The sequence below is a fragment of the Eptesicus fuscus genome, chromosome 11 (assembly GCF_027574615.1).
Source record: "Eptesicus fuscus isolate TK198812 chromosome 11, DD_ASM_mEF_20220401, whole genome shotgun sequence".
NCBI classification, from domain to species: domain Eukaryota; kingdom Metazoa; phylum Chordata; class Mammalia; order Chiroptera; family Vespertilionidae; genus Eptesicus; species Eptesicus fuscus.
Genome location: NC_072483.1, coordinates 17,196,869 through 17,209,812, shown reverse-complemented (window position 1 = coordinate 17,209,812; position 12,944 = coordinate 17,196,869). Strand labels below are relative to the sequence as shown.

At 39.9% G+C, this 12,944-nt stretch overlaps 1 protein-coding gene across 2 annotated transcripts in view; it reads right to left on the bottom strand.

Moving 5' to 3' along the window:
• CCNT2 (cyclin T2) overlaps window positions 1-10,771 on the bottom strand; it is a 38,421-nt gene extending 27,650 nt beyond the window's left edge. For both annotated transcript variants that reach the window (XM_008143467.3, XM_008143468.3), the window contains exons 1-2: window positions 10,590-10,771; window positions 9,842-9,923 (exon numbers count right to left, since the gene is read on the bottom strand). In XM_008143467.3, coding sequence (XP_008141689.2) covers window positions 9,842-9,923; window positions 10,590-10,747 — 240 coding nt within the window. In that variant the 5' untranslated portion in view covers window positions 10,748-10,771. The remainder of the gene's footprint in view (window positions 1-9,841; window positions 9,924-10,589) is intronic.
• Window positions 10,772-12,944: the final 2,173 nt, after the last annotated feature.

The following is a 12,944-nucleotide window of genomic DNA, read 5'->3' as shown; positions in this document are numbered from 1 at the left end:
TTAATTATTCCTAGAAGGACTAACCCTAATGAAGTACATTTAAATGACAGTCTATTGTAGTGATTAGAAATTAGTGTATCAACTCCTAAAGTGACTAAAGATAACCTTTTAATGTCTTACCTGAGGAGTTAATATCCAAATATAAAAAACTTCTGAAACTTAACAAAAAACACCTAATTAAAAAATGGACAAATGTCTACTTGAATAGACACTTGCCCAAAAAAGACATAGTGGCCAAATAAGCACATTAAAAGATGCTTAACATCAATAGCCGTAAAAGAAATGATAATCAAAACTACAATGAGATACCACTTCACAGCCATTAGGATTGTTATCAGAAAATAGACTTCAACATAAGCACTGGTAATGAACAATAATACGTGCAGAACCAAGATTAAATGAGGATTGAAAGAGTTTTGTAATGGCTGTTTAAGATAATATAGCCATATGAATTAAAACCAGGGATGAAAAACAAGAGCAAAGCAAAAACATTTCATTGTTCTCAGTAAATATGGTGATGGTGGTAGTACTGTTATTCTGAGACTTAACTAAGATTTTTGGTGTGAAAGAAAGGACATACCTTTTGTAAAGGTAATACAAAAGAGGTTAACTAAAAAATAATGTCTTGAATCAGAATGAATTCCTGAGATATTTTAAATATATATTAAAATAAAAATATGTAGAAAGCCCAGTTAATGTATATTTCACACGTTAATGCGTAAACAAAATTTAATACATTGAATATATATTTAACGTACTATGTATTTTCTCACTTTTCATTAAAGATGCCTAGAAACAAGACCAACATAATACGATCCCTAGTGTCCAAGTTGGAATCTTGAAATACCACTTGCTACTAAAAGCAAGCAAAATTTTTAAAGAAATGGCCATTCCAGCTGTGGAGCAGAAAATGTACTACAAATGAGCCTGGAATACCTTGCTATAGCAGATAATGAGGAAGCTATCCAAGATTACTGGAGTACAGAGTTACCATATGGTCCAGCAATTCTACTCCTGGGTATATACCCAAGAGAAAGCAAAACATACATTCACACAGAAAGTTATACATAAATGTTCATAGCAGCAATATAATAGCCAAAAGGTGGAAACAACCCAAATGTTAATTAACTGATGAATGTATATAAGATGTGGTATAATGATAGTTCAACAAAAATAAAGTACTGATACATGCTATACCACAGGCAAACATTGAAAATGCACACTAAGTGAAAGAGGCCAGTCACAAAGGACCACATTACTGTATGATTCCATTTATAAGAAATGTCCAGAATAGGTTGGAGGGACTTGGGACAGAGGGCCAAAGGGTGTGGAGTTTCTTCTTTGGGTAATGAAAATTTCTAAAACTGATGTACAACTCTGTGAGTACACTGAAGTAACATTCAGTTGTATATTTTTAATAGGTGAAATGTGTGGTATGTGAATTACACCTCAACAAGGTAGTAAATATAGGGCAAGAAACAAGTATTTATCTTGCCTTTTCAATATGAACTGTACCACTGGGTGTCCAAATAGTTTATGAATCACAGCATTTCATTATTAAAATATTCTAATTAATAAAGAAGAAATGATAGAATTAGAGTATCAAAATGAATGAAAAGGATCTAGGCATCAAATGTCAATAGCTGCTAACACCACAAAGAGAGACAACCAGACATTGAAAGAACACAAAAGCACCTGTACTTTTGCCAAAGGGATCTAATACGAATCTGATCAAATTTCATGATCCAAATGGCAATTTACAGGGAATACAAGAACAAAGAAACATGATAAGCCACACCATGAGTATAAAATGAACAAATTCCAGACAGCTGGAAATTCTTCAGATCTAATGCCCTAGGTCAGTGGTCGGCAAACTCATTAGTCAACAGAGCCAAATATCAACAGTACGATTGAAATTTCTTTTGAGCCAAATATTTTAAACTTAAACTATATAGGTAGGTATATTGTTATTAACTTAATTAGGGTACTTCTTCAATCGCACTGTACTTGCACGCCCACACGGGGTATTTTGTGGAAGAGCCACACTCAAGGGACCAAAGAGCCGCATGTGGCTCGCGAGCCGGGTTTGCCGACCACTGCCCTAGGGTCCTTCAACAGATTAAAACTTAGGTGAAAGAAAGGGACAGAGGGGAAACCTGAATATTGAGACTTAAAAGACCGATCAAACCTTCATCTTGCCTAAATCAGAGTATAAATGAACTGGAAAAAGCGATTACTTTAACATAAGAATACTGGTACTTTGTGGAGGGGAGGGTTTGATAGCAAAATGGGGCACATAGAAGCACTTCTGGGGGTAGTTAGCATAGTTTCTTGACTTGAGTGGGGATAAAAAGGTTATTTGCCTTACAATTCACTAAGCTGTACATTTGGTGGTTTTATGTTTGTTGTAATCATAAACACTTCACCTGATATATGCATGGTTTTCCCTCAGCACTAAAGGACACCAAACAGATGGGGATACAATGGAATGTGAATAGAACCTAAATGATAAAATCAGAGATAAAAATTCAGAAGTGAAAGAGTGGAGTTATCTGGAAAATACTTTATGAAGAGTTGTAATTTCAGCTGAGTCATAAAACCTGACAGACCATAATCACATGAAATGGAGAAAGCACCACATGGGGGAGGGGCGGAAACAAAGAGGAGGAGGAGGGGAATATGGCTGAAAGAGGAATTAGGGGCCCAATTCAAAAAAGGACGTTATTGGATTTTGTCCAATGAGGTAAAAGCAAATCAAAATCAGAGAGTATTTTCATTATTTACTTGTCTACTCATCTCCTTAGAAATCACTGGCATCAATTATTAGTGTGCCCTATTTCTTAAACATATATTAGGGTAGGACAAAAGTGAGAAAAATACAGCATGGGGATTAGGCAACAGATCTGAGTTCGAATGCCAACTACATAATGGCTGCTAGATTTGGGCAAGTCACTCAGTAACTGCATCTGTTTTCTCAGGAGAAGAATACTTTAGCTGTGATAAAGTGACTGTTACATAGTGGTTCTCAAATTTTCATCCATGCAATTTATGTTAAAAAAGAATTTATAAATCATCTAGTCTAATAATCTCAAATGTATAATCAAGGAAACATGTGTTTGGTTAGTATCTACTGTTTTAAACAGCAAAGAAACAGAGTATTTCCATTACTGTAGAAAGTTCTACTGGTCAGCACTACAGTATTTCACAGTTGTAGTAATAGATAGTGTGTGTGTGTGTGTGTGTGTGTGTGTGTGTTTATATATATGAACTGGAAAAAGTATTTACATATATATATATACACACACACACACACACACACACACACACACACATACACATATATATATATATAAATAAATACATGCCTCAACGACCTTTAGGACCGAACGACTGGTGCTATGATGCGCACTGATCACCAGGGGGCAGATGCTTAACGTAGGAGGAGAGCTGCAAGCTGCTCAGCCAGAAGCCGGGCTCATGGCTGGAGAGCACAGCTGTGGCCATGGGAACCTCTCCCGTCTTCTACCAGATGGTGGCAGGTGCAGTGGGGCTGGGATGAGTGGCTGTGGAGCTGCGCCCAGCCCCGTCCGGGGCTTCTCCCCAGCCACCTGCCACTTCGGCACTGCTGTATCACTTGGGGGGGGAGGGATGTCGGACTGCTGGTTTTGGCCTGATACCTGTAGGCAGGCAGGGATCAGGGATCGGGCTGAAACCAGCAATCCGACATCTTCCAAGGGGTTCTGGATTGTGAGAGGGTGCAAGCCAGGCTGAGGGACCCCACCTGTGCATGAACCCGTGCACCAGGCCTCTAGTTTTAACATAAGATTATTCTTGGACTAATTTGCTTTTATTAAATTAAAAGGCAGAGTAGAAGTGAGCTATAATAGAAACAACCACTCAGATTTCACAAAACCAGAGTATTAACAATGGATTATGAGACACACAGGGAAAAAAGCAAAATTTAAATGGGTCTTCAAGTTGAGCAGCCATCAGTATTTACCTAGGAAACTTGTTAAAGTAAAGAATCCCAAATCCCACCACAAATATTCTGATTACACAGTTCTAAAGCACAGTCCAGTATTTTAAAAAAGATTTAAGTTTATTTTGTTATTATTATTCTTTAATCCTCACTAGAGGTCATTGAGAGAGAGAGAGAGAGAGAGAGAGAGAGAGAGAGAGAAAGCATCAATCAGCTGCCCTTCATATGTGCCTCAACCGGGGATCAAATGTGCCCTGACCAGGAATCAAACCAGTAACCTTTCAGTGCACAGGACAATGCACAAACCAACTGAGCCACTCCAGCCGGGCCAGTAAAGCATATTTTTAATGAACATCCTGATAATTCTGATGCAGGTAGTTGGTGAATCACAAAAGCTTTATACATATTGCTTTCAGTGAGAAATTTCAGGGCTATGACTAGCTTTCTAGAAATAGATTCTGGAGGTAGACATAGTGATAACTGCAAAAACTATGGAATCTAGATCTGGCTGTGATTTTTGCTTTTGTCACTCTGTAGGTGTGTGAGTTTAGATAAAGTATTTAGCTTTTATGATTATCTTCCTTATCTGAATTAAGAAAGCGTATATTGCTTGGCCCATGTGACTCAGGGGTTGAGATCTGACCCATGAACCAAGAGGTCATTGGTTCAATTCCTGGTCAGGGCACAGACCCGGGTTGCAGGTTTGATCCCCAGTAGAAGGTGTACAGGAGGCAGCTGATAGATAATGCTTCCTATCGATGTTTCTATCTCCCTCTCCCATACTCTCTCTAAAAAAAAATTAAAAAAAATCAATAAAAACATATGTTAAAAAAAAAAAAAAAGAGTACATCAACTTCAAATAAACATGTAGGAACCACACACCAAAGTAAACCTAAAAAGGAAAAAACAAAACAAAAAACAATAAAACCCAAGAACTGTTTCCATATCAGTAAATAAATATGGGGAACACTTATCTCCAGATAAGCATAAAGGTAATAAAATAAAGCAAAAGTCTGGTAGATTTAACAAAATTAGAACATAATGAAAATTAGAATAACAGTATTAGAAGATAAATTAGAAAAAATAAATTTTGTAAGTAGATGTCAAATTCATAACAAACTCAAACAAGAGGCCAAGAACAGTATTTCACAGAAAGGCAACATTTATTAACAAACTAAATATAAACTTTAAATTTTATCAAAGTTTCCCTAAAACCCTCAATTAAAAAAATTACAAATGTGATCTTTGTTCTTAAGGTCCTTGAGGAATTACAGATGAATAGGCAATTTCTTACTGAACAGATGAAATTTAACACACATTCAAAATTAATTTAGTGAAAATAACAGTTTCAGTCTTCTTCACTCAACTTAACTCTGTAGGACTGGTTAATGTGGGGGTTTTGCAACCTCACAGCTACTGGCATTTTGGACCAGGTAACTTTTTGTTATGGGGTTCTGTCCTATGCATTGTGGGATATTTAGCAGCATTCAGCCTCTATCCATGAAATGCCAATAGTACCCCTTTCACCTATTGTGAAAACGAAAATACGTCTCTAGACCTTGTCAAATGTCGCTTGGTCGGCTAAACTACTTACTGCCAGTTTAGATCCACTGGGTCAATCTACACTACCCTTCTGGTGCCATCTTAAAAATTACTTCCCCAGAAGTAGCCACACCTAACCCCAACTAGGATGAATCCAATTCTATATGAGGCTGTGTACTGGTTCTAAGAACTGGGGTATGGGAGGGACCTTTTTCTGTGCTGAAAAATAAATATACATATATGCCTGCCCAAACAAAATGTATTTCTGAAAGGGCACACAAATACTTTAACAGCCAATGTTGTAGGCGGGGGGGGGGGGGGGGGGGGGGCCCTAGACACTAGGATTGACAGGTTTATAATATCTCTTTTTGTACCTATTTCATTTACCACATGCCTACATTAGTTTTCAATAATAAAAGAAAACATTGTAAGTGTGTCTGTGGGGAGGATATATATAGAGAGGAAAATGTGTAAGGATTCATTAATAAAGCTGTGGGCAACAAGATTAGACCCATTCACCCTAGCCAGTTTGGTTCAGTGGACAGAGAGTTGGTCTCTCTGTTCCACTCTCTAAAAAAAAAAAAAAAAATGAATGGAAAAATATCCTCAGATGAGGATTAAAAAAGAAAGAAAGATTAGATCCATTATATTGACAAATAGTTGCTGAATATCTGTTCTATGAGAGGTACTGGTAATACAACAGTAAGCAAAGCTAAAGAGAAAGAAAGAAAACAAAAAAAAACCCTCTGCCCTTTACATTGCTTACTTTCTAGTTTTAGAGAGAAAGTGTGTGTTAGGGAGGTGTTTTTATATTTAACTTTATCTATGTTCCTATCTTTGAGAAAAATTAGGGCTCTCACAATAAAAATTTAAACAAGACCCTTTAGCTAATCAATTCCCCCCAAATGTTTTCTTTCACAAAAGGCAATGGTATAAACTGGTTAACATTAACTTAAAAAAAAGTCATAAATAAATTTCTACTGTAAGGACTGTTATTAAAAATTATGGGATAATGTTATCAGACAAAGAACAGAGATAGTGAGCATTTTTTCTAGATAGATAAGAGAACCTCCAATTTTCAAATGCTACCTACTAGTCAAGAGCCAAATCAATTAAGAAAGATTATATATATTGTAAGCAAAAAGTGGTAATCAAATTTTAGCACAAGCAAATACAAATTTGCTTATGTGTAGAAGCTGACCAACCAACCAAACTTAGATGTATAAAATCAAACTCAGACATGAGATAAATGATGCATTCATTCTTATAAGTCATTCCTTAAAATCACTAGTCTTGAATACTGTCCTTAACCAACAACCATGTACTCTTGGGACCTTAAAGAAAATTACAGTACACCTAAATTTGGCATATTATGTACAGTTTTGATTGTTGCAGCTCAAAAAAGGCAAAGGAACTAAGGAAAGTAGAGGGTGGGTGCTGTGACAACAGACCATCACCAACAAAATACTCAGAAGAGTGTGCTTTTTACTACAACCTCATCTTAAGAGTACTCATTAGATTTGGAATATAAGAAACAAATGCATCATAAACTTGTCTAACCAAATTAATGAGCAGGGTTTCTAAGAGAAGCTAGGTCAACATCTATTCTTAAGATTGACCTTGGGGAGGATGCTCTGCTATAGTATACACCTTGGAGGCACTGTTGGTGCCAGGGCTTTTATACTTTACTAGATTTATCCTGAGCTTGATCCAGCAAAGACATTCTTTAATTACTAATCCCAATTACATAAACCTCACTGTGTCCAGTGAGCAAAGGGTAGACTTATCTACCTAGGTTACACATAAAAGTAATTTACTGCTGATAGTGATCCAACTCTACAAGGCAAAATGACAATAGAATTCAATGATAAATCAGTTTCTGGATCACAAACATGTTGAAACTAATTTTATTCTTCCATACAATAGCACTTGAGTTTTATAGGATTTTTTACTTTTTAAATTTGTCAATGTGGGAAAATGAAGCCGTAAAAATATAATTAATGCATAATATTGATTATAAAATTAAATATAGCTTATCTCCAGCATCTTAAAATTTAAAACTGTTAGGGCTTAATTTACTAACTGGTGTTCAGTTTACTTTGTGAAGACTCCTGTTTTTTGTAAGTTTACTCTACTATACCATTCCATTATAACCCTAAAAAATTGTTTTCCCGCCGAAACCGGTTTGGCTAAGTGGATAGAGCGTCGGTCTGCGGACTGAAAGGTCCCAGGTTCGATTCCGGTCAAGGGCATGTACATTGGCTGCGGGCACATCCCTGGTAGGGGGTGTGCAGGAGGCAGCTGGTCGATGATTCTCTCTCATCGATGTTTCTAGCTCTCTATCCCTCTCCCTTCCTCTCTGTAAAAAATCAATAAAAAATATATTTAAAAAAAAATTGTTTTCCCCAATGATGAGGGGGAGTATGAATTTAAAAGTGACTCACATTCAATTTGAGACCACCCCCTTCACCGTAAAAGAATAGGGGGAAAAAGATAAAAGAGTGAGGCTGTGCAACTGATGTAAGTGTACGTACACAGATATTAAAACCACTTTTGATTTAATAGCAAAGGTAAAAAGACAACAATTACATATGAACGGTGCAAAATTACTTTTCAAAATAGAAATTAACACCAGATTTCAATTATCCTGCTAATAACAAGTCAATGCAAAATGCTGAAGTTCACCTCCATACATATAAAGACATTAAATAGTGAAAGTTAGAATGCAAGTGACCTGGAGTTCACCAGTCAACTTCAAGTTAAAGCTGTGAATTTTAGCTGTAAGCAAGATGGTTGCTTTCAAGCACACCAACCATGTAATAGGGACAAATTATGAAAGAGGGAGGATTCAAAATGATAAGTGTAGTCTTGTGGAAAGATATTTACTGGATGTAGAAAAGTAAGCCTGATTCAGGACATCTGTAGCCACATAAAGAATTTCCAAACTATTTTGACTTGTGATTTCTAGAAGCATTTTCCAGGGCTACTTAAGGAAAGCCACATTTATATTAGTATTCATTAGTTCACTACTGCCATTGCAGACAATTTAAATATAAATTTAATTCTCTCAATGTAAATGTTATTACCAAAAAGACTTCCTCTCTCTTCCATAACACCATCATTGACCTAAGTTCTGTGCACAAGAAATACTAGGAAAATGGAAACAGATAAAAAATGACACAAATTTAAAAGAGAAACAGTAGAAGCAACGAAGGATGCAAGAGACCAAAATGTATACAAATACATACTGTTCAAGACAAACCTATATGCCAATCTAATAAACCAAATCAGACATGATCAGAAGAGATGAAAATAAGAATCAATCTAAATTATGAAGCTTCTCTTTCCAATTCAAAACAAAATTTTAAGGACCTTTTCAAAGGCTTTTCTTAGCAAAAAGATCCTAATGACAATCCACAAATATAGTCTTCCATGGTCCATTTTTCTATACACACCTTTCAGAATAGCATTCTAAAAATAGCTGTGATAAAAAAAAAGACCAAAAAATACAGTGAGAATTAAGGTAGAGTTAATTATTTCTAAACAATATGCAATTTTTTAAACATATGCAACACAATATGCATGCTACTCTGAAAAGAACAGACACCAAATTCACATCTTTCAAAACTTAAAATAAAAATTTCAACTAAATGCCGTTACTAAATGTGCCAAGATTTACAGGTAATGTTCAAAATCAGTGCCTTAGTATGGTAGGGTAAGTTTTACTTCAAACTTACACACACACACACACACACACACACACACACACACACACACACCACTGACATGGTATGCTTGCAGCAAGATTGGACGTTTGAATCACCAAAAATTTAAGTAGACAACTAATGCTAATGTGTGATAAACAGGAGTTCTTGTGTTAGCAAGTGAAATACTTCTGTAAACATTTAATTCTTTCAAAAGGTCATTTCAAACTAATGTTACAATGAAGCCCTATTCACAACATTTGAAACAATGAGTCCAAATACAATTAAGATGTACAACAGAATGACTAGACTTGCCCAAATTACACTGTATGTTACTATCGGAAATTATTTAAATTTTAAATGAATACCGAGTTACTAATCCTTTGAGTAAAGAAATGTTTCATCTTTTAGCTCAAACGACCTGGTAGAGCCCGACACAATCTTGGAAGCTTGTCATCACAAATGAAGCAAAATGTTCACCAGGAGATTTACCTTTACCGTTCACTTGGAACACTAAATCCAAAAGTCAAGTCAATAACCATTTTTTTTTTCCTTCTGCGTATCGACTTAGTTAAAATGTGGTTGTAGTAAGAACAGACAATAAAACAGTACTTACATTTTTATTGAATTTGGTGAAAGAATGGTACATATAAAACCTGTGCATATAAACAATCGCGGTGTTTATCGTAAGCTGTGAGCTGAAACGTACCATTGAGGAAATGTCTGAGGAAAACAAGATCTCACTTCCAAAACAATTCTGGTGGGAAATTCCCCATCTGCGGTTCTTTCCCAATCCCTCCCGTTCACACCCAAACAAACAAACCCAAGGCAGTAAGGAAATAAACAGACGAGCCCAGGAAGGATTTATCACTAGCTACGACTGACTGAGCTCAAAACCCAGCAGTTGAAACGCGCGCGCACACACTGGTACAAAACCACGCCGAGCACACACGGACCCCGGGGCGCCCCCGAGGAACGGAGAGCCGCCACGCAGCAGCGAGGACGCGGGGAGAGGCTGCGAACACTCGCCTTCCAGCCTCGCTAACCCGGCCTCCCAGCCCCTTCTCGGACCAGAGCCCGAGCAGCCGCCTCTCTCCGGCCACAACCCCTGCGATTCTCCTCTCGCCCGGCGGCACTCCCACCCCGCCGCCACCACGCGCGGCCCCCAGCCCGCATTCCCGGCTCCTCTCTTCCTCCCTCCGGCTCGGGCCGCTCGCGGCCGCCCGAGCCCGAGCCTTCCCTTAGGGCGCGGCCGAGGCGCACGGGAGGACCGGCGCCATGTTCGCGGGGCACCAGGCCTGGAGACCCGGCGAGTCGTGGGGACAGGGCGTGAGCAGTGGAGGGCCGAGCACAGGAAAGGATACACATTGAGACGCTGTCCCATCTCCTGGATAAGGTTAGCCGCCTGCTGGCGGTACGAGAGCTCTATGTCCGCCTCCACTCCGCAGCGGCGGCTCGGCGTGTTCTCCAGCTGTTCCCGAGTAAAGAACCAGCGAGAAGAAGCTCCACGGCCCGACGCCATGACACTTCCTCCTCCGCCCGCTCCCTCAGCCGCCCCCCTCCCCTCCCGGCTCGCGGACTCCTCGCCAAGGCCGCGCGGCCCCGCCCCACTCCGCTCGCCCTAGGCCCCGCACCGCCTCTTTTCACCCCCTGCCGCCGCCGTGCGCGTGCGCAGGGGCCGCCCTACCGGCTCGCGCTAGTAGTTTGCTTTCTTTTTTCTGCCCCCGCCGCGCTGGGCGTACGCACCCACAATGCTCCGCGCCGCTTGTCATTTGGAGACACCGGAAGGTGGGGGTCGGCGGAAGGGAAAGGTCGGCGCGGTGCATGCCGGGTCTAGGGTTGGTGGGGTAAAGGGGCGGGAGGAGGGTACGGAAGAGGTTGCCCTGGGGTCGGGTGGCGAGAGGCCGGCGGGCGGCTGGGCGGGTCCGTTGTGCGGCCTGGCCGTGGACTCTGAAATCCGAGCGGGTTCGTGGACCGGGAGCGTGGCGGCGCTTTAAAAGAGAGAAGACTTCCTCTGTCCCCGCGACCCGCCGCAACCTCCACTTTTCTCTAACGTTGGTCCGCGTAGGCTCTCGACTACCGTGCGCGGGAGAGGATCTGCCCAACCGGCAGTCCTGGGAAGGACCTACATGGGGAAGGGCACACAAGAAAAAACCCTCCACGTGTGCGTCGCGCTCGAGTGCTTTTTCCCCAACGTTACCTTGTTCGAATCCCACAACTACGTGGTCGGCTGTTTTGTTTTGGTCTTTCAAGTACTTGCCGAACGTTATGCAGTTAGTAACTAGAGGAGCGGACTTTCTAGACGAGGTTTCCAGTCCAATCAAGAGTGTGCTTTTAAACCCCGCTGTGATTTAAGAGAGGTCAGGAGAAGCAGGTAGTGCAGGAGAGACGGCGTAAGAATGTTTCAAGTATTTAATACAGTAACAGTGCCCAGGTCTGTTCACTTCATCGCTAAGTCCCTGTAAGAAAATACCGCAGAGCTCCACTGGCATGAGTAGGTCTGTGGCTCTGGGCCAACACCTGCTGTATGTCTGCCTATATTGTGCATGAACATGTTAAATTTTAAATGTTAACACTGCACAGTATAGGCAGAGCTACTTCTAAAAGGCAACTGATATGATTTCTGAGTTCCTGATTAAGACTCCAGGCTTTTGTCATCATTGGGGGCTCCGATGTTCAGCGAGCTGCTCCATCTTGACCCTGTCTGTCCCCATTACACCATCCAGCTATTGATTTGTTTGCAGTAGGCAGTTATGAATAGTTGTCTAAATAACTCTATTTCTTACCTACCTCGCTGGCCTCCAGCAGAGTTTATAAAGTGCCAACTCCAACACATTCATGAGAAAAACTGAACAAGCAACAGAAGGGAACTTCCTCAACTTGCTGAAGAGCATTTCTAAGAACCCTACTGCTAGCGTTATACTTAGTGGTGAGAAACTAGAAGCTTTCCTGGGAAGTGGAGGATGTCTCCTCTCCCTATTCCTTTCAACATTGCTTTGGGAGTCCTAGATAATACAATAAGGAAAAGAAAGGAAACCAAAGGTAAACAGGTCAGGAAGGAAAAAGTAAAATTGACTTTATTGACAATTGTTTATGTAGAAATTCTCAGTTAAAAAAGCTGGAACTAGTAAGTGATTATAGCAAGATTATAAAGTATAAGCTTCAGGGGAAAAAAAAACACAAAATACAAGCTTAATATACATTATCAGCAATGTGCAACTGAAATTTGAAACACTGTTTACAAAAAGTAATACTTAGGTATGAATCAAAAATACCTGTAGAAAACTACAGAATTCTAAGGACAGAAGATATAAATGGGAGGCTATTCTGGGTTCATGGATTAGAAAACAATATCTTTAGATATCAATTCTTTCCAACTTGATCTATAGAGTCAATGCAATCCCAATAAAAATTTTAGAGCAAGTTATTTTATATATAACAAATTGATTCTAAAGTTTATATGGGAATACAAAAGACCAAAAATAGCCCAAATAATACCAAAGAAAAAGTTGGGACTACTACCCAATGTCAAAGATCCTATAAATAAAGAGGTAATATGCAAGTTGACCGTTACACCCTCGTGAAATATGGCTGCCCCCATGTGGTCACAAGATGGCCACCACAAGATGGCCAGCAGTGGAGGACAGTTAGGGGCGACCAGGCCGGCAGGGGAGGGCAGTTAGGGGCGACCAGGCCAGCAGGGGAGGGCAGTTGGGGGT